This window comes from Elgaria multicarinata, chromosome 2 (assembly GCF_023053635.1).
Source record: "Elgaria multicarinata webbii isolate HBS135686 ecotype San Diego chromosome 2, rElgMul1.1.pri, whole genome shotgun sequence".
Taxonomy (NCBI): Eukaryota; Metazoa; Chordata; class Lepidosauria; order Squamata; family Anguidae; genus Elgaria; species Elgaria multicarinata.
The window spans coordinates 74,920,031-74,940,437 of record NC_086172.1 but is presented as its reverse complement, the minus strand read 5'-3'; the positions used below and the strand labels follow the sequence as shown (position 1 = coordinate 74,940,437).

At 43.6% G+C, this 20,407-nt stretch overlaps 1 protein-coding gene across 1 annotated transcript in view; it reads left to right on the top strand.

The window, feature by feature from the left end:
- Positions 1 to 20,407, top strand: part of LOC134392422 (probable hydrolase PNKD) — a 39,962-nt gene that overhangs the window by 2,781 nt on the left and 16,774 nt on the right. The window contains exon 2 of the mRNA XM_063116748.1: positions 20,077 to 20,192. Coding sequence (XP_062972818.1) covers positions 20,077 to 20,192 — 116 coding nt within the window. The remainder of the gene's footprint in view (positions 1 to 20,076; positions 20,193 to 20,407) is intronic.

The following is a 20,407-nucleotide window of genomic DNA, read 5'->3' as shown; positions in this document are numbered from 1 at the left end:
ATTGAAAGACCCTTGGCAGGCAGGAAGCATTCCTTTAATTCAGGGTAGGGGTGCTCCTGGGAGTATGGGGGCTAATTCCTCCCCCCAGAAGATACTAGGGGATCACACTCCTGCCATGCTGCCAGATTTGTTGCTGAAATGCAGCAGCATGGCAGCAGCATGACGGGGACTAGAAAAAAAAGGGGGGAAGGCCGGGGGTGGTGGTGGTGCATGTGGCCCTTGGGCTGTGTGTTGCCCACCCCTGCTTTAAGAGTTTTTAACAGATAAGGGAAATGATTACAACGTGGACTGCACTGAAGCTCAGGCATTCTTTGTGGCCTCTATATCCAAAGCAGGCACCCTCTCAAAAGATGTTTTTACTAAAGGCAAGGCGGTTGAGGGGGTGGGGATTAGAAATGTGTGACTCAGTAATAACTGGGAACAAAGGCTCAATGTTGGGGAAAGTAATCAGGAAGATTAAAATGCCATATGCAGCATAGGAATGGAGAAGAACATCTTTGGAGAGGTGGTTGACAAAGTAAGTAATTCTTTATTTGCAGTCCACAGACCATTAAAACGTCATTTAAATGCAAGTATAGGAGAAAACATAGACACAGCTGAGGGATAGGACAGGGTCTATAAAATACCATTATAGGGTGAACAGGCTGAGATTTGGTAGAGATGGCCAAATTCAAAGGTTTGGCCAGTTGCACTGTGATTAGCTTGTTGGTACCAACAAGAAGAAGATCCTTTTTTGCCCCTTGGTAGTAGTTACATTGGAAAAAGACATGTGAAATCAACTCCACTTCGATGCTGATTAGGAGAGGAGGTTGAATTCTAAGCAAGAATTTTCTCTCTGCTGCTAGCTAGCTTTTTCCCCACACAGAGCAATAAATCTATAATGTCTTTTGAAAATCAGAAGAAAAGGGCAATAATTAAGTGGCACTTGAATTGTGCTCAGTTAACATCCATGCCTGAATACAGAGTATCAAAGAACTGATGTTTCCAAGCTTTTCTTGTTGCTTAGCTGAAACAATTGGCGAAATGGCTTGGAGGACACTCCTGTCCTGGAATAATCTTGGGTCCTATAGTCAATATCTCTCATGAGTCATGCATATGGTAAGGCAGTCTTGGGTACCTTTTTATACACAAGTACTTAGGGGGGGGGAATCACAGACATCTATAGCTGTGAAGATGCAGTGCAAGGTAATCAGTTAGAAAAAGTACAAATCGGACCTGCAATAAAATGTTGCAGTATAGAGTGCCGCTTTTCAGGATTCTAGCCATTTGCTTCCATCATTCTCCCTCCCTGCTGCCCAGGGTACTTTTGCAAACTTTGCGGTTCAGCCCAAGCCTGCTGAGAATCCCTGTCTTTTGCGTGGATGGTTCCACTTTGGCTACATAAGCAACAGCACTTAACAGCCTGGGCAGGGGAAAATAGAGGGAATGATGTATCTCCCACATTTCCTTCGTGTTTGAAGCACTTCACAGTATCTTAGTAATCTTTTTCGAGATGCTATAAGGCAGGGCAAATTTGGGTGTGGGGATGGGGCACTGGCTGAGAATGACTTGGCTTAGGCCATTCAGTCACTTTTTGTCTGAACTGAGATTTGAATGGAATCCTTGCTGATCTACTGCAGATTATCCAGAGATCTAACAGTAGATCTTGATCTACCTTCTGACCACCCCTGTTTTATAGCATAAAGCATTCATTGCATATGCACGTACAAATGCAAATGCATGTACAAAAGCAGCCCACACACCCATTCCAGTGTAACATTTTGGCTAGCTAGCAATCCTAGTTCCGTAGCAATGTGAATTCTGCATGTTGGCATCTATGTCCTGTTCCTTTTTTCTCAGGAATTGCTTTCTTTTTTTCCTCCCCCAGAGGGATGAGGAGTTGAAAAACTTCAGCCTTGGTGAATGTAGATTCAGGCTGTTCAGCATCCCAGTAAAAAAAGATTTTTCCCTCTCCACAGTTATGGTCATTTCATTAGATTTAACATAGGTTTTAATTAAATTTAACTCCATTTACATCCTTTCTGTTTTCTTGATTTAATTCTGCAGAACCTGGTTAATGAACTTCTGAAATGCAGTGGTTTCATTTTGAGTTCCTTCTTGTGCATCTTGTACTTCCGGTCCTACAGTTTATATACTTGTTAGTTCATTCACATGATCAGGCAGAATGCGTGACCTTTTAGATCATAATGTTCTGTTCAGTGATGAAAAAGAACACTGAACTCTGTTAGTTATGTTTGGAAATAGCTAGAAAAGAATTCCTAGTTTGTTCCAGGAAACCTTGCACAAAGATCAGGTTAAAATGATTTTTTCCCAACTTGAAAGAGACTCTGGGCTCATCTACACCAGCAGGATATTCCACTATGAAAGCAGTATATAAAAGGCAGGAGCCACACTGCTGCTTTATAGAAGTATTGAAGTGCACTGCAGGATCTATGCTACTGCCTTATAGTGGTACTGAAGTACACTAACAAGTGTTGGGGCCCATGACACATCTACACCAAGCAGGATATAACACTATGAAAGCGGTATAAAAGCAGTATATGGTATGTGTCAATGGGCCCCAACAGTTGCCAGTGCACTTCAATACCGTTATAAAGCAGTAGTGTGGCTCCTGCCTTTTATATACCACTTTCATACTGCTTTCATAGTGCAATATCCTGCTTGGTGTAGATGAGCCCTCTGTCACAGAAGTTCTGGCTCCAGGTTTTTGCAGGCCTAGATGCTCTGAAGTGGATCTCTTTCCTTAGTGGGTCCACCTCTTCTTTGCTTCTGTCTCCACCGCCTATTCACTTGCTCTCCCCCTCCCTCTGGATCCAATTTGTGCAACTGCCCAGAGGGAGAGTACAAGTCAAATGATGGATACCTCTCCTCACTCTGGCCAATGCTTGGAGAGGGCAGGTGAACAAGCAGTGACAGCAAGGAGAACAGGAGCAGGGCCAGGAGGCTCCAAGGGTTGACAGCAGTGCTGTGGGCCTTGGCAGGTGCCCAGTGGTGCCTAGCTCTGATGCTGGTCCTGTCATTGCTGCATCTGATAAGTTGATTAGGGAATTCCTTGTTTTGGTGTCTGTTAAAGGATGCCAGTTGGAAAAGCTAAGCCCTTGTGGCTTAATGAAGTTCTTTGGAGTGGCAGGAAAGGGGAGGGATGCCCGCTCTGAGTGCAAGTTCAGTTGACAGTCCCCACATTCGAATAACGTGTGAGGGGATTGTGGATCAGTCGCGGCCAACCCCCAGTGGTGCATTTCACACGCATGAGAAGGGGTTCTGTGTATATACTGACCCAGTCAGGAGCCATCTCTAATGTGGAAAGCTCCTTCTCATGTGGGCTGAACAGTACCTTATGTGGGCCTCTGACCCCCTCCCCTCACTCCTTCAGGATTCCTGCCAATAGCATTAATATGATACTCCTGCTCCCTTATGCACTTTCTGACAACTGAGATCATTGTTGGAGGCGTTTTTCTGTGGTTGCACCTCCACTTGTAGAACTCCCTCCCAAAGGAGATCCACTTGGCTCTTAGTTATTATCCTCTAGGAACCAAGTGAATTCTAGCCTGTTTATATGGGCTTTTGGTGGGCTAAGGGGGCAATCATAGCAGATTGATGCTCTATAAATGGGAGAGGGCCTTCCTAGATCACAGCCCTCCATCTATCCTGTGCCCTGCCCGGCAGACGGGAGGGAGGTAAAAATGCCTCCTATTCCTCGTTTTAGCTGTTTTTATCTAGGGAGGCCTCTGAGAACATCCAGCATGCTGGCTTACCTGGGGGGGCATGGCTAGGAAGGGAGAGGTTTGTGGATCCTGCAAATTCGTGTCTTCTAAGTTCGCTCCCCTCTCTGCCCAGCAGCAGGCCTCCTTCCTCCCCTCTCCAACCCTCTTCTGAGATTGTCACAGTGATGTTAGAAGAGAAGCCCCTGCAGAGCTTACCGTGAGGGGTAGGAGGGGGGGAATCACCATTTGGATTTCCTTTTCTGAGGTTATAGCAGGGTCCATGGCCTTGGGAGAGTAAGTCCACTTTATCCTCTGGTCCCTGGGATTTCGTTCCAGGGCCCGTAGGATTGCTCTGTAAGTAGTTTTGTTCGACTTCCTTTTGGGGACTTTGCTTTGGTCACATGTTAGTCGGTCTTCTGCTAAATGACTGCTGCTTTTATTTTTGTTTACTTATTCCGGCATGTGTTCTGATTTGATGTTTTTATTACGCTGATATTTCATTCTACCTTTAATGAGGTTTGTTCATCTGCCCTGAACACTTGTCATCTATGATCTAAAATGGTGGCATACTGTGCTCTGCCCAATAAATAAATATTAGGTGGCCATTTACACAAGAGTGTTCTTGTAGCATTTGACCACGATCAAATAATAGGTAGTATTTTGATTGGTGACTCAACTCAACCATACTTAATAGAAATGCAAATATGCTGCATGATAGGAAAATATGTCTACCTTTGATGCTGGCCCTGTCAACACTGCATCTGATCAGTTGATTGGGGAATTTGTTGTTCTGGTCCCTGTTAAGGGATGCCAGTTGGAAACCATAAGCACCTGGGGATGCTTTCAGACACCTAGTGCTTCTGCTGGGAAGGCACTATGCAGCTATTCTGTCCTTTCTCCCTTACCAGATTTTCTATGGTAAGAAAAGGTTGGAAGAAGTGGTGGGAAAAGGTGTGAGGGTTAAGAGTGAGTGAGGGAAACAGCTTTTGATATTACTTTAGAGTTCTGACTGAAACCCAGTGGATTCACTGCCCCAGTGACATCGGACCCACCAACCTCCTCTGAATGGAGAATGATGTTGTCTGGACCCCTGTAAAATTTTGCAAATCAGGCCTGCAGTGACACAATAAAAGCCTTCTCTGGTACTATCTGAGCGAGCTCAGGAGAAGATATTGTAACACACTTCCCACGTCTGAGCAGTGAGAAGTCACAGGAGCAACACCCCTGCTTAGGTAAGTTGTCCCAAGCAAGCACTACATTTTCCTTGATCAAGAAGTTCCTTGAAATGCATTGGGAGCTAGTGCTATTTGTGTAGCTTCCCCCCCCCAGCCCAAGATGGTAGGATTCCCCCCCACCCCAGCACTATTTCTGTCAAATTCTCTGCAGCTGCTATTAGCCCATCAGTGATTAGTATACATGCACCTGTATGTTTTCTACCATGGGCCAAAGCTGATTCTGTGTAAATCAGATTGATTTAAATCATGATTTAAATCACTGCTCTGAAGGACTCAATTTTAATGATTTAAGTCACACTTTAAATCACAAGTGAGGAAGATTCTATTTAACCATATATATTTTTAGTAGAAGTACATTATTGTTTAATATAACCTTAATACATATTTAGAGATGTAGGTTTTATTAGAAGGTAAGTACACACTAAGCAACTGTTCTGAATTGTTTTCAGATTAATTTTCATCAGAAATAGGATTATAATTTGGACATTTTAGTATTAAAGCAGAATGAATTTGTTAAGTCATTCAGGAGATTAATCAGCTCCAAATTCAATTCATTGTGATATTTTTTATCATGATGTGCCAGAATCACCACCACCAAATAGGCTTTTAAATTGTACTAATATAAGATTGTTTGTTCTTCTGGTTAGTTTTCTTCAACAAACAACAACATTAACAAAACCTGCACATGGATCAGGTTTTCTTCCATCTCCATAAACTGCTATTACCATATTCATAGAATATAATTAAAAGTTGTATAATTAGTAATTATGATGAATATCTTTGGCCTAGCCTTTTTTTTTTACTAATTGCTTTAAGGACATTTTGAAATCCAATTTAAATTAAAAAGAACACACCCTGATTTAATTCCATTTTTAATTTCTTTTTATCAGCCTTGCCATGGAGCAGATAGCAGTTTTGGGGTAGTGAATTTAGATTGGGGAATCAGCATTGTGTGAGAAGGGTTAAACCCCACCTCTCCCAGCTTCTCTTCCCATATCCAATTTGTGAAGCCCTATGGCGGCTTTTAGGTTTCAATAAAACATCCGGAGAAATAATTGTAAATCATTCCTGTCTTGGCTGACTTGCCCAGGCAAGCTGTCTGTTCTTGCAGTTAATAAAATCCTGGTTTTTAGACATATTATAAACATAATCCAAACCACTAATGTTCTTGCTTCCAAAAATCTTGTCATCAGCTAACAATCCCAAGGGCCCATGTCGCAACCCAGAAAGCCGCAGATACTTTAATACAGCCTTTCCCAGCCCAGTGCCCTCCAGATGTTTTGGACTCCATCATCCCTGTCTATTGGCCATCATGGCTGAGGCTGATGGGAGTTGTGGTTCAAACATCTGGAAGTTAGTAGGACTGGGCAGGTATGCCTTAATATAAAACAACCTCAGGAGCTGCTGTTTTGCAAGGGGTGGTGTGGAAGCTGCTTTTCCCTGCAGGAAGTTACAGATGAGAATTTACAAGGCTAAATAAAATGGTTGCGCTTCAGCCAGCAAGAGGAGGCAGTTGTTAAACATTCCATATTCATGCATCTATGGATGCACAGAATGTACAGCTCAGTCCGAAATCTGTTTACTTGAAAGCAAGTCCTACTGAGTTCCATCCGTCTTGGTTCCTAGTAAGTCAGACAGCACTGTTACTTTCCCAGCCTTCTAAAAAAATAAAAAAAATGTAAAAAAACTTCTAACTCTTATGGTTGTGGTGGAAATCATTTAAATTTATAGATGGCATCTGCTGAACCCCAAAAGTCCTATAGTTGGTCCACTAGTGATCAAAAAGCCAGTTTCAACTGTCTATACCCCACAGAAGCCCACGTCATACATTTTTAAAGGGTGTGTGTATTTATGTATTCATTTGACGCTGTCCTGCCCAATAACACAAAATTCTTTGGATGGATTACATGATAAAAGAATTTAAACTACACAATAAATACAACAACAATAATCAGAATAGGGAATAAAATATATAAAAGTAGCCATTCCAAGGCAAATCTAAACTATGAAATCTAGAATCTGAAATGCTGGGACAAAAGGAGTGTCTTTGCCTGGCACCATAAAGATAGCAGTGTGGGTACCATGTGAGCTTCCTTGGGGAGGGCGTTCCATAAGCAGGGTGCCACAACAAAAAAGGCCTTTTCTCTTGTAGCCACCCCCTAACTTCATTTGACAGGGGCACCTGGATGAGGGCCTCTGAAAATGACATAAGGGTCTCAGCAGATAAATATGGGAGGAGGTTTTCCTTTAGGTAACCTGGCCTAAACCATTTAAGGCTTTAATGAACAACACCAACACTTTGAATTGTGTCTTGAAATGGATTGGAAGTCAGTGCAGCTGACTATGCACTGGTGCCACATCATTGTGTATTTCCAAACCATTTTCAAAGGTTGCTCCACCTACAACACACTGCAGTAATCCAACTGAGAGGTTACCAATGCATGGATAACTGTCACCAGGCTACTTCTGTCCAGATAAGTTCCAACTAGCAAATCAACCTAAGCTGATGAAAGCTAGTATATCAACCCATCCATGCAACCACCTGTGCCTGAAGTGATAATGATGGATCTAGGCACATCACCCAAGCTTCGCACCTGATCTTTCATGGGGAGTGCAACCCCCGTTAGAACAGGTTGGACACTACTTAATCGGGCAGGTGAACCTTCCATAGAAGTTCGGGGTTCTGTAGGGTATACAAATTTGAAACTGACTTTCTGATCACTAGTGGACCAACTATAGGACTTTTGGGGTTCAGCAGATGCCATTTATAAATTTAAAATGATTTCTACCACAACCATGAGAGTTAGAAGTTTTTTTACATTTTTTTTTCCTTTTTATAGAAGTCTGGGAAAGTAACAGTGCTGTCTGACCTACTAGGAACCAAGACGGATGGAACTCAGTAGGACTTGCTTTCAAGTAAACAGATTTTGGATTGATACATTCTGTGCATCCATGGACTGAGCTTCAGTTTATTTGTCCTCATCCAGGCTAATGGATTCCTCCTTCACTGTTAATAAAGAACCAACACTTGAGCTGCAGCTCTGCTAAGTCTGAAACTTTTGCAGTGGTGGAACCCTGGGCTACTAGCAATCTCTCTTTTTTTAAACCAGAAAATAGTTGTTTCTGTATATCTCATCCTGCTGCCAAAGTACACTACCAGCTCCCTGTTATAACTTCAACCCTTCCAACTCATCTTGCTTTAAGTCAATAAGGAGAGTGAGGGGGGAGCCTTTTGATCCTAATCGATGTGTTTGGTCTTTCGGAGATGGAATGCAAATAGCTAAGCCATGAAAGGCATGACATGCAGGAAGAAACCATTCCAGCCTGTTTGAGAGGGGGGTGATGTTTTGAGTGGGACTCACGCAGGACAGTTAAGGCTGAAGAAAAGACACACTTTAGCTTTCCATTAATGCAGTTGACTGGTCATTCCGAGTGGCAGTGTTAGCTGATCAGGATGCTGACTGTGGGTATGTGTTGATGGAGGGATCCCGGCACTAACGATCAAAACACTTTGTGCAGCTATCCCATCTTTTATTCCCTAGTGGATTTTTTTCTGGTTAAAAAAAAAAAAAGATAGATGTGGTGAGGAAATACATGAGGGCTACAAATTGAAAACCACATTGTCTGGACTGCCTATAAAATTCCATGAATGAGGCAGTTGCAGTTTCACAATAAAAAACACATCTGGAAGCATGCTGCTTTAGCTTGTTCAATAGCTGTCAGATGCCAATTCACTACAGAGAACAGACTCCGTGAGAATGGCTAGCATCGTCAGTTCTTGGGTATTTCATTATTCTTAACATCTTATTTTATGTGGGCAAGCGACTCTGAGTTTAACAGTTGGAGAATGTGATCTCCCCAGAGGGAGACCTTTAATTCTCCAAAGGGCTGCAAAAGGTTTTGCTTTAGATTTTGCTCCAGCTTCTTGCTTAAACCTGCCCTTCCATCAGCATGAACTCTGTACCATTAAATATTGCTTCTTCTATCATGTTTGGATGCACCTTTCTTAGAAAGGTGCATCTTTCTTAGACATGTCATCTTTGCCTTGCGTGTCAGGGGTGTGGATTCAGATATATTAGATGGAAAAAGAGACTTCAGTTGGGGTGGGGTGTGATTCTTAGCCAAAGGATTACATTGCCAAAAACCAAACCAACCCTGGTGTGCATTTGAGAGCTTTTGATGTGGTTAAATAGCTACCCCTCCCACTTTTTTAAATCAGAGAGTTTTATATGAATTGCTGGTGCATAAAGCCATTAGGCTGCAACATAGCGTGCATTACTGTAGTTTAGCATGGATGCACCCAGAGTGTGTATAAGCGAAGCCAAGTTTACTTTCACTAGATAGGGACACAGCTGGCAAACCATCTTAAACTTGTAAAAAGGCTCTTTTAGCCACCAATGCCACCTCTGCCTCCTCAGATAGCAGAGTCCAGGATGCCCCAGACCATTTCCCTGGCTCTTCAGGAAGAGTGTAACCCTGTCTAGAAGCACTTGCAAACCTCCATCCTGAGTCTTACCAACTAACAGAACCTCTGAAGTGTCTGGATTAAGTTCTACAGATTGTGCCCTTCAACTCTGTAAAGAGCCTAATGTCATACATCCTATGGCTTTGTTGTCCCCTGGAAATCTCAACATGCTCATACAGTCCAGGCAAGCCACATGAGGCTGAATTGGCCCACCTATAATGTTTAGCTCAAACTGCTCAACCACTGTGACTTAGTGTGTTGTCTGAAAGAGTCAACGTAGAAAGAGCGGCTATGGAAGATTTTGTTTTCCATCCCTTTCTTGTCTCTACAGACCTGGGCTTAGAAAACGAGCAAATTCTGCCAGTGCAGGATCAAATGTTCCACTTGAAGCTGCACTAGTTGATGGAATATAATGGAAACCAGTCAGTGGTTAAAATGTTGGCTGTTACCAGCCTGGTGAAAGCTGCTCTTCCTTCTTTGAGGAGGAGATTTTTGTTTTGGTAGGTTGCACGCATTTGAACGATCCTGTCCTGTATATTTTGTGTGTGTGTGTGTGTGTGATCTCGTTGACTTCTGGTTTTTGCAGCATACATAGTCTGTTTTGTGATACCCCTTGATGGCACTGCGAGTATATGATCTCCGTCACTGCTGCCATCAGGCATAGCTTAAGAGATGGTGATTAAGTGCGCATGTCTGGCTGTCATCAAGGATATGAAACAAGACCACTGAGGTGATAGCCCAGTAAGAACAATGCATCCCTGTGTGTTCACCATGGCTTAAGGTTTATTTACTGGCCTTACCTCTGCACGAATCTGGCCTTAATTTCTGCCATCTGCTCAAGCCTTCGGGGTCCTTCACAGCAGAGACAGAATTCTCCTTTAATAAGGAAGTCTACACTGTCATACTAAATCCAATTTGTTTAGTGAACCTTGTGCTTAATTACCATCATGGCTGTGTTGCTCCTTCCCACCCCATTCAGCTATCTCCCACTGTTTCTGTGTAGGGGGAAAGGACTTGGTTAAGAACATAAGAGGAGTTCATTGGGATGTGGTACCCCCCAACTCAGACAAGTGTGCCAAGGTTTTATTGAAAGTTACTGAAAAAAACAGGAAAATGAATTTGGTCATGCTGTCTCTGTCCTTTGACTAGGATCGCTTGTCAATCAAAATGACAAAGGCAGTTTCTAGGTCAAATCAGTGCTGGAAGCCAGATTGAATTGGATTCTGATAATTGGCACTAGCCAAGCTCCTTGCTGACAAGAAGGGGAGGATTTTAACTGCACAATACTTAGAACAATTGCCTAAAGCGTTTTCCTTTTGCAGTGGCCTAGAAATTGCCTACTTTAGGGTGGTTGTGAGTATTTGCTCTTTCTAGGAGCCTCTTCTACTCTCCCCCTCTGAGACCCAACTGCTCTACTTTAGCTATACTAGAATGACCAGATACAAAAGAAGGCAGGTCTCCTGCAGCTTTACCTGTTGTGACAAAGAGGGAATTTCACCAGGTGCTGCATGGATATAAATGACACCTGCTGAGATTCCCTTTTCTGTAAAACTGTGAAAGATACAGGAGCCCTGTCCTCCTTTCCATATGGTCACCCTACAGCTGACTAGACATCCCAGGGCACATATGGGTGACCAGCAGGCCTCATGTATTCCTCTGCCGCTGTCCCTGTGGCATGCTGAACCTCGGGGAGCTCTACTTACTTTCCCCCACTGCTCAGTCATTGGCTTGTTCTTCCCCACCCCACAATCCCAACATGGCCACTTGGGTTTAGAATAATTAAAGGTGTGTGTTAAAGCCTCCACTCCAGTGATCCTTATGCTTCCTAATCAACATATTCATGCTCTTTACAGCCCAGGGACAACAAACCTGACTGCACAGGGAACCTGGTATGTGTGTGTGTGTGAGATTAAAATGTGTGTCTGCATGTGTTTTGGGTATGAGAGAGAGAGAGAGGAGGGAAGGGAGCCCAGGCTCTTGTCGCTGCCAGCTCTGGCCACATTCACAGCTGGCATGTGTCTCCCAACCCACTGCCTCTTGTGGCCTTTGGGGGTAAAAAGGTTGCATAGGACAGGGGTGGGCAGAAAGTAGATCTTCAGATGTTTTGGACTTCCAGCATTCCTGACCACTGACCATACTGTTAGGGGCTTCTGGGAGTGAAAGACCAAGACCTCTGGAGATCTACATTTTCTCTACTCCTGGTTTAAGGTATGGTATGAAGGCACATGCTGCAGCCAACTCATTGGAACTAAGCATGTTTGGGGCTGGTTAGTAGCTGGATGGGAGATTAGTTGGGAATCCCCACGTACACTGCTTTGAGTTCTGTGATGGAAGAAATGTGGGGTATAAATGTACTTCTTTTTTTTTAAAGGGGCCTGGGTCACTCAAGCAGATGTTAGCCTGTGGCTCTCCAAGCACTTGCCCACAGCCTCTGACTGTAATGACTGAAATCCAGCCAAACAGTGGTGGCAAGTGGAAGCTGTGATAATGCGTGGCAATTGTGTTGTATCTATAGTGGCGTCCAGATCAGAGCAGATACTAGTGATATATTCCGTGAAGTGCTTAGCAAACATGTCACAGTGGGCTGCGGAGGGATCAATACAGTTGTGATTAGTATCTAAATGAAGGAGATTTTTCATCACCTCTGCTGGACGGTTTTTGTGTCTTACAGACACAATGGTGGCAGAAAATCACTTTTCTCTACTGCCAGCCATTACTGCCACAGAGTGGGCTCTGCAATGAATTCTAGGCTAGAGCAGTGTGCAAATGGCCTCCCAAAATTATCCATCCTTTTGCTAGGCAGAGAAATATGCAGATCAATTTTACCAAATTTCTCCAGAGGAAAGGAGAAATTCTCCAACAGTTTCTCACAGATAGGACTTCCCAATGGCAGGGGTTGTAACACAGCATATTTCTTTTTGTTTGTTTTGCTTAGGAACATAGGAAGCTTCTTTATACTGAATCAGACCATTGGTCCATCAAACCTTATTATTATTATTATTATTATTATTATTATTATTATTATTATATATCCCACCTTTTGTCCAATGCTGGACCTCAAGGCGGCGTTACAAAATTTAAAACATATACATTAAAAACCTATAAATGGAAATATACAAAGTTAAAAATATATTAAATATATTCCAATATTAAAACATTTAAACATTTAAAATGAGAGTTTTAGAAGTCCTTGGCACAGACAGAGGTCCTGATTATTCGCCAAAGGCCTGCAGGAACAAAAAAGTCTTTGCCTGCCTCCTACAGCACATCAAGGAGGGAGCCAGTCTAGCTTCCCTGGGAAGAGAGTTCCAGAGCACTGGAGCAGCCACCAAGAAGGCCCTTTCTCGTGTTCCCACCAGGCATCGGCAGCAGTGGCTTTCCAGGGTTTCAGGCAGGATTCTTTCCTCACCCTTCCTGGAGAAGCTGGAGATCGAACCTGTAGGGTGACCATATGAAAAGGAGGACAGGGCTCCTGTATCTTTAACAGTAATGTAGAAAAGGGAATTGCAGCAGGTGTCAATTAAAGAAGGTGAAATTCCGTCTTCATCACAACAGTTAAAGCTACACTAGCTATAGTAGAGTGGCCAGATACAAAAGAGGGCAGGGCTTCTGCAGCTTTAACTGTTGTGATGAAGAGAGAATTTCACCCTCTTCAATTGACACCTGCTAAAATTCCCTTTTCTACATTACTGTTAAAGGTACAGGAGCCCTGTCCTCCTTTTCATATGGTCACCCTAGAACCTGGGACCTTCTACATGCAAAGCATGTGCTCTATCACACTGAGCTATTCCCAATCCCCAACCCCCTTCTCTCTTTTGCAATGCCTCTGCAAGTGGCAACAGCAGTAATATTTTGACAGCCTGCAAAAAAACAACCCAATTTTTTATCCTCCTTGTCTTTCTTTAACAGATTTTTTTTCTGGTTAGACAAAAGATAGAAGAAGCAGTGGGTGGAAGGGAGGGTTTGAAATAGAAGAGGGTGTCACCCTGTAAAACTCTGAGAGACAGGTGATTGCAGAATAAAAGGTTCATTTGAAAGCACCTAGAGTGATAGGCAAGGCATAGCGCAGCCTTCCTGAACCTGGGTGCCCTTAACATCCACAAAAGACATAAGGGAGAGCGTGGCATGGGATATATAAGCCAGGCGAATGGAATGTTGACAAGGGGAAAATCATGGCAACAGTTGCTAGGGGAAATGGATGGTGAGGAGGAGAGCAGTTGAAAAAGAAAGGCAGTTGTGAAAAGGGTTGGGAGGAGAGAGAAGAGGAGGGGAAGGAAGGAGGAGGTAGTGTTGAAATAGAGGAGATATTAGGGAGCGTCTGATGGGGAGCCAAGACAAGAACCTGAGCATATTGGGTAGAGAACAGCTGAGAGAGGCAGGCAGGGGCAGGAGGCCTGCTTACATTAAAGACACTTGGGAAGCAAAGAATTGGGCATAGAAAGTGCAACGGCCTTGTGTGTGCATGCAGCAACTGGACTTGAGCCATAAGAAGGAATAAAGGCATGATCCCAATGTAAAATGAGGCTGGGGAAATGCATTGTTATTTATGGTTACTCATTTGAAATCTAAAGGAACATTGCTAATATGCTGAGGTGTTTGGTTAATTCTCCTCTCAGATCTTTCTTTAAACAAGCTCATGGCTCAGCTGCCACAGATATAAAAGATAGAGCTGTGTGTGTGGAGAGAAGCCAGCATTGCACTTGCTTTCTGCGTGACTAGCTATGTCTCCTCCTTCTCTTACCACTTAAGCCTTCCTGTAAACCAGCCACTGTTCCCTTTAAACAAAACCAGACAAAATCAACTAAGATAAATACATTTCTCAGAAAGATGTGGTCTTTGGAAAAGGAACAAAGCTGCATGTAGCTGTTCCCAGAGATAAAGGCCTTGTGAGTAAATGTGCATCCACTTGATTTGCTGGGGAAGATGGAACCAGCAGAGTTTGTTTTATCACAGCTTTCTCCAACCCAGGGATATTTTGGACTCCCAACTCCTAGTGTTTCTGGTCATTGACTGTGCTGGCTGGGGCTGATAGGAGTTGAAGTCCAAAACATCTGGAGGGTATAAGCTTGGGGAAGGTCCTGGTTTTTAATTTAAAGCTATGTTTAAAAGTGAATTTGCAATAGCTGTTTTGAATTGTGACATGCTTGTATCTTTAACAGTGGTATTGAAAAGGGAATTTCAGCAGGTGTCAGCTGCAGCACCTGGTGAAATTCCATCTTCAGCACAACAGTTTAAGCTGCAGGAGCCCTGCCTAGCATGACCAGATTCAAAAGAGAGCAGGGCTCCTGCAACTTTAACTATTGTGATGAGGAAGGAATTTTACCAGGTGCTGCATGCATACAAATAACACCTGCTGAAATTCCCTTTTTTATACAACTGTGAAAGATACAGGAGCCCTGTCCTCTTTTCCATATGGTCACCCTTCTTGTGTGGCACATTTATTTACAGTGTAAGAGTGAGCATAAATGAAGAGGCTGAATTGTGAAACCTCGACCACAAATTTAATAGGTGGTTTTAGACAAGCTACTATTTACTCAGCCTCGGTTTGCCTCTTCTGCAATGTGGGAATAATATACTGATCTACGATACAGAAGTGTTATAAGGATTATTGAGAGAAATGTACATGAAGAGCTTTGAACAAGGAAATATCACTATATGACCACTAACTTAAATGGCTTAAGAGAGCTTCGGCTATTGGGCGGTATAAAAATGTAATAAATAAATAATAAATTCATAGAAGATGGGTCTGTTAATGGCCAATGGCTACGATAGGTAAGTGGGCCCTCCAAAATCTAGAGCAGGGGTAGGCAGGTGCTAGATTGGGATCTAATTTGAATGATGGATGCTGGGCTCAAAGAGGGGAGGATTTCTGTGATCATGTATTTTGGGTCTTCCCAGAGGCATCTGCCTGGACGTTATGAGAACCAGGAAGCTTGGCTAGGTGGACTCTGATTCACCAGGATAGTTCTTTGTTTTTATTGAAATGCAACATATTGATATTATTTCTCAGGCCCCTCTTACCAGAGCACAGGAAGACCTTTAGATCAGGGATGGGGAGTGTGTGGCCCTCCCGGTGTTGTTGGGCTGCAACTTTCATCGTTCCTCACAGTTGGCTATGCTGGCTATGGCTAGTGGAAGTCACAGCCCACCAGTTTTTATACTGTTGTTTTTATGTTTTTAAATTTTGTATACTTTTAATGTTTAACTGTTTTTAACCTTTGTAAACCGCCCACAGAGCTTCGCCTATGGGGCGGTATATAAATGTAACAAATAAATAAACATCTGGAGGGCCACACATTTCCCACCCCTGATTCAGATAAACTAAAATGCCTTCATATTTGCTGGGTATGAATGGTCTGTGTCATAGATGCCATGATGACTATGCCGCAAGAACCTGGTTTCTTTCGTTGATCTATCCCTTGCTGATTTCTTAAAGTCTGGCATTGGCAACATGAATTTCAAGATCTGGATCAGCCTTCTGATCCAGATCTTGATCGAGTCCATGGGTCTTCACGACATACTTGGGTTTCAATCCCACGCAGCAGGGAGTCTCCCACAACGACTACTCTTCTCTTCTTCTTGGTTGACCTACCTACAGCCTCTAGTGTGGCCTCTCCCACACTAGAGGCCTTCAAGAGGCAGCTGGACAACCATCTGTCAGGGATGCTTTAGGGTATATTCCTGCATTGAGCAGGGGGTTGGACTCGATGGCCTTGTAGGCCCCTTCCAACTCTGCTATTCTATGATTCTGTGATTCTCCAACCTAGTGCCCTCCACATGTTTTGGACTACAACTCTCATCAGCACCAGCCAAAATGACAAATTGTCAGGGATGATGGGCATTTTAGTCAAAAACATCTGGGGAGCCACTCTAGATGGTCACTACATCTTCTGCCTGATCTGGAACGTAGGCATGAATGGTATGGAGTAAGTGGATAGGGAGACATTTTTCTCCCTCTCATAATATTAGAGCATCTAATGAAGCTGATTGGTGAGAGCTTCAGGACAGATAAAAGGGAGTTACACAGCACATAGTAAAACTAAGGAATTCACTACCATAAGATGTAGTAATGGCCACCAATTTGGATGGCTTTATAGAATCATAGAATAGTAGAGTTGGAAGGGGCCTATAAGGCCATTGAGTCCAACCCCCCCGCTCAATGCAGGAATCCACCCTAAAGCATAGCTGACAGATGGTTGTCCAGCTGCCTTTTTAATGCCTCTAGTGTGGGAGAGCCCACAACCTCCCTAGGTAACTGGTTCTATTGTCGTACTGCTCTAACAGTCAGGATGTTTTTCCTAATGTCTAGCCAGAATCTGGCTTCCTGTAACTTTAGCCCGTTATTCCGTGTCCTGCACTCTGGGAGGATCGAGACGAGATCCTGGCCCTGGTCTGTGTGACAACCTTTTAAGTATTTGAAGAATGCTCTCATGTCTCCTCTCAATCTTCTCTTCTCCAGGCTAAACATGCCCAGTTGTTTCAGTCTCTCTTCATAGGGCTTTGTTTCCAAACCCGATCATCCTGGTTGCCCTCCTCTGAACACGCTCCAGCTTGTCTGCATCCTTCTTGAAGTGTGGTGCCCAGAACTGGACGCAATACTCTAGATGAGGCATAACCAGGGCCAAATAGAGAGGAACCAGTATTAGATAAATAAGGCTCTCTGGCTATTAATCCTGATATGTATATACACCAGTTGCTGATGAGGATGCAGTTGCACATGTCCTGCTTGTGCGTTTCCTGTGGGCAGCTAGTTGTTGACCACTGTGTGAATAGAATGCAGGACTAGATGTGGATCCTTGATCTGATCTGGTAAAGCTCTTAATGTTCTTATGTTCATGCAAATTTTGCCTTTTGGTTTGTATTAGCTGGACATAAACAATAACTGACAGTATATGGGGAGTTAGGATTTGTGGAGGCTGATATGCTAGCGGAAGTTACTGTGGACACAGCTTGGAGGCTGCTCTGTCCTTCAGGAAATGGCTGGTGGGAGGGGGGGGGAATTGGCTGGATCTCAAACCGCTGTGAGGGTTTGATTTTCTGAGATAAGCAGCCTGATTACTACGTAGTGCTTGTGATACTGTACACATGCAGTTGCTGATGCACTCTGCTGGCATGCCAGGGAACACCGACCCTGCAATGCACAGGGCTTGTTTTTCCCCATTGGCATTGGTTTTGTTAATGCAGAGGCAGATTCCAGTTATAGGGCCTGAAATTCTGTTCTAAAGAGATTCTCTGCACTCCCATGTCAACAAATGTCTGGCTGGATCAATTTGCACTGATCTCTACCAGTATTCTTCCAGTACTATAGTATAGTGCTGATCCTCAATTCACCATAGTCATGATCTGTTGCCACATTTTGCTGTATCCACCACAAATCATTAGAGAAAATATTGGCATGATCCTGGTTTCAGGCTTTCCCCTGGAAGCTGAAGATGAAAAAGGACCTCTAGGAGTTATGAGACACTTGTGGATGAATTGCCAGGAGCAATTACAGTTTCACTTCTGTGTCAAGAGTTCCCTCCCAAGGGAAACTTTTTATTGCTGGATCCCTTTATGTGAAGGGATTGTGAACCACTGAACAAGTGCCAAAAATGGATCCAGGGCTTAATGTGATCTAGGGCACAAAAGCTGCATTATGTTGTTGCAGGGAACATATGTTCTCCCCGCTCTCTCTTCTCTGCTAACACTTCCATTATGACTTTAAGTGCTGAGATGACTGCTATCCAAGTGTTATTAAGGACCTATTGGACTGTGTTTGTGACATGACCAATGATGAGGGACAATACCTCAATACTGGTGCCATTTTGTGCACCTCTATAAAGGCTTAGGTCTTCCAATCCAAGAGTATTCCCTTATTGTATCACTCTCACACAGTTGTTCTAGGCGCTGGAGCCTTTTTAAACAAATGATGAAAAGAAGTGGTGAACACAAGCAAAGCTGCCTCATACTGCAGCATCCCCATCATTTTATGGACCATTTCCCTTTCTCTCCTTCCCTGCCACTGATTTTTAGAAGGCTCTGAGCTTCTCCTCTATAACACTTCAATGTGTTTCTCACCTTCCTGCAGAGTTTTGTCAATTTGATATCAAAAGAGGGAAACTGAGATGCAGTATGTCAATTTTGCCAGCCTGTTTTTGATAGCAAGTGAAATTGACATAACACCACAGGCAGGCATCATTCCCTATCCTCAACTCGATCATGTCCGGTGCTGATTGGATGGAATGCTGTGAAAATCGAACCGGGGGAAATGCAGATAAGGAGCACATTGTAAGATCGTGTGGGTAGATATAGGCCCTCGGTTCTGAGAGTGGAAAGTGTGTCACTTCTGTGTCAACTACTCTTCAGCCAATCATGTAGCTGCCTTTTAGTCTTCTGTTTTTTGTAATCAAAAGTTTCAGTGGACTCATTCTTTTCACATAACCCTCACAGAATGCTGTGGCGGGGGGGGGGGAGACACTGTTGACACCAGCTCCTTGTAACCATGTTGGAATGATGGAGTGTTGTTTGTTTAGCTTGATGCTTTAATCAGCTGGAATCTCTTAGTGATTCTTGTCTTTTGGCCTGGCTGAGAATGGCTTGTAAAACAGCTTCTCTGGTCTCTTAAGATTTCTCCATTACCTTTGGGTGCTCCTACCATCTGTTCTGAGCATCGTTCTACAAAGTGTGACACTTTCAAATTCCAAATCCTCTTTTTTCTGAAAGGCATGTAATTGAGGTGCTTAAGTGTGTGGGCAGCCCACAATTCCCCTTAGACTAAGGTTGGCTTCCAAAATAGCTGCCTAACAGTTGGCAGCTGGGCACAAAGGATTTCTACTGCAAAATCTAAAAGGCTTACCAGAACTCTTACCCCACCTTTCCCCATCGCGATGCCCTCCAAATGTGTTGTACTACAACTCCCAGAATTCCTAGCCATCGTGCTTTCCAGCTGGCTGGGAATGATGGGAGTTGTCCAGCACACCCAGAGGGTGCCAGCTTAGGGAAGGCTGCTTTATTCTTTCCATTTTTTGTAATTAGCAAGTCTCCGGGTCCCATCGCTGCTGAGTGCCTCATTGGCTCAGAAATAAGTACAGGTTTTGGGGGGGCCTTCAAGATGTCAGGGGGCATAATTGCTACCCCCCAAAAAAACACCCTGTAGATTTTGATGGCCATCTAGTGGCTGGCCCTGCACCTTTCTTGAGTTCTAAACACTCCCCACACATACACCCCAAACCAAAAATATATCAGGGGGAAAACGTAGCAATTGTAGTTGAGTTGGTGGTGTGTGTGCATGTATCTGTGTAGTTTTGGCTGTACAAGGATCAGCACTTACCTCTGAACATGGCTAATAGAAGGAATGATCAATCACTTGGCTTTTGATAGTTTTGAACATTTCATAATAAAATACAAAGAAGGAGAGAGTGGTGGCATATTGCAAATATAAGTCATTAATCTGAAACAGCATTGCCAGCATAGCTGGATAGCTGAGCACTGTGGAGGGGGGCAGGGTATGTCCTGGCTGTGCTAGACTCTCAGAGTTTTGTATTTTTGCGGTAAAACCCCAGCAGTGATGAAATGTCTGTTTGCTTGTCTAAGCATCATCTTGATGAAAGGAATGGCATAAACTGCTATGCAGAAGCCTTTGTTCAGGGACATGTTCTGACACAGCTCCTTGTTTGTCTCTCCTGCCTCTCAGGTATAATCTCTATGCCCATACCCGGCTGGGCTACCTGTTCTACAAGCGTCAAGTGAAGAAAGCACGGGAGCGGTATCCCCAAGGACACTCTGTTCCCCAGCCCGTGGTGTTCAGTGGTGAGTGCCTGGTCATTTCTCCATTGCATTTCTGATGCATCATGTGCACTGCATCATCCAGGAGAGAATTTATTGAATTTTTATTTTGATTAAACTTGAAGGCAATGAATCTTGACTCTGACATATAGTCCAGCTTCCTGAGATAGTCTAAAATGAAATAAAAATCCAAGTATTTGAGATTCAAACAGACTACACACCCCATCTGAATTTAGCAG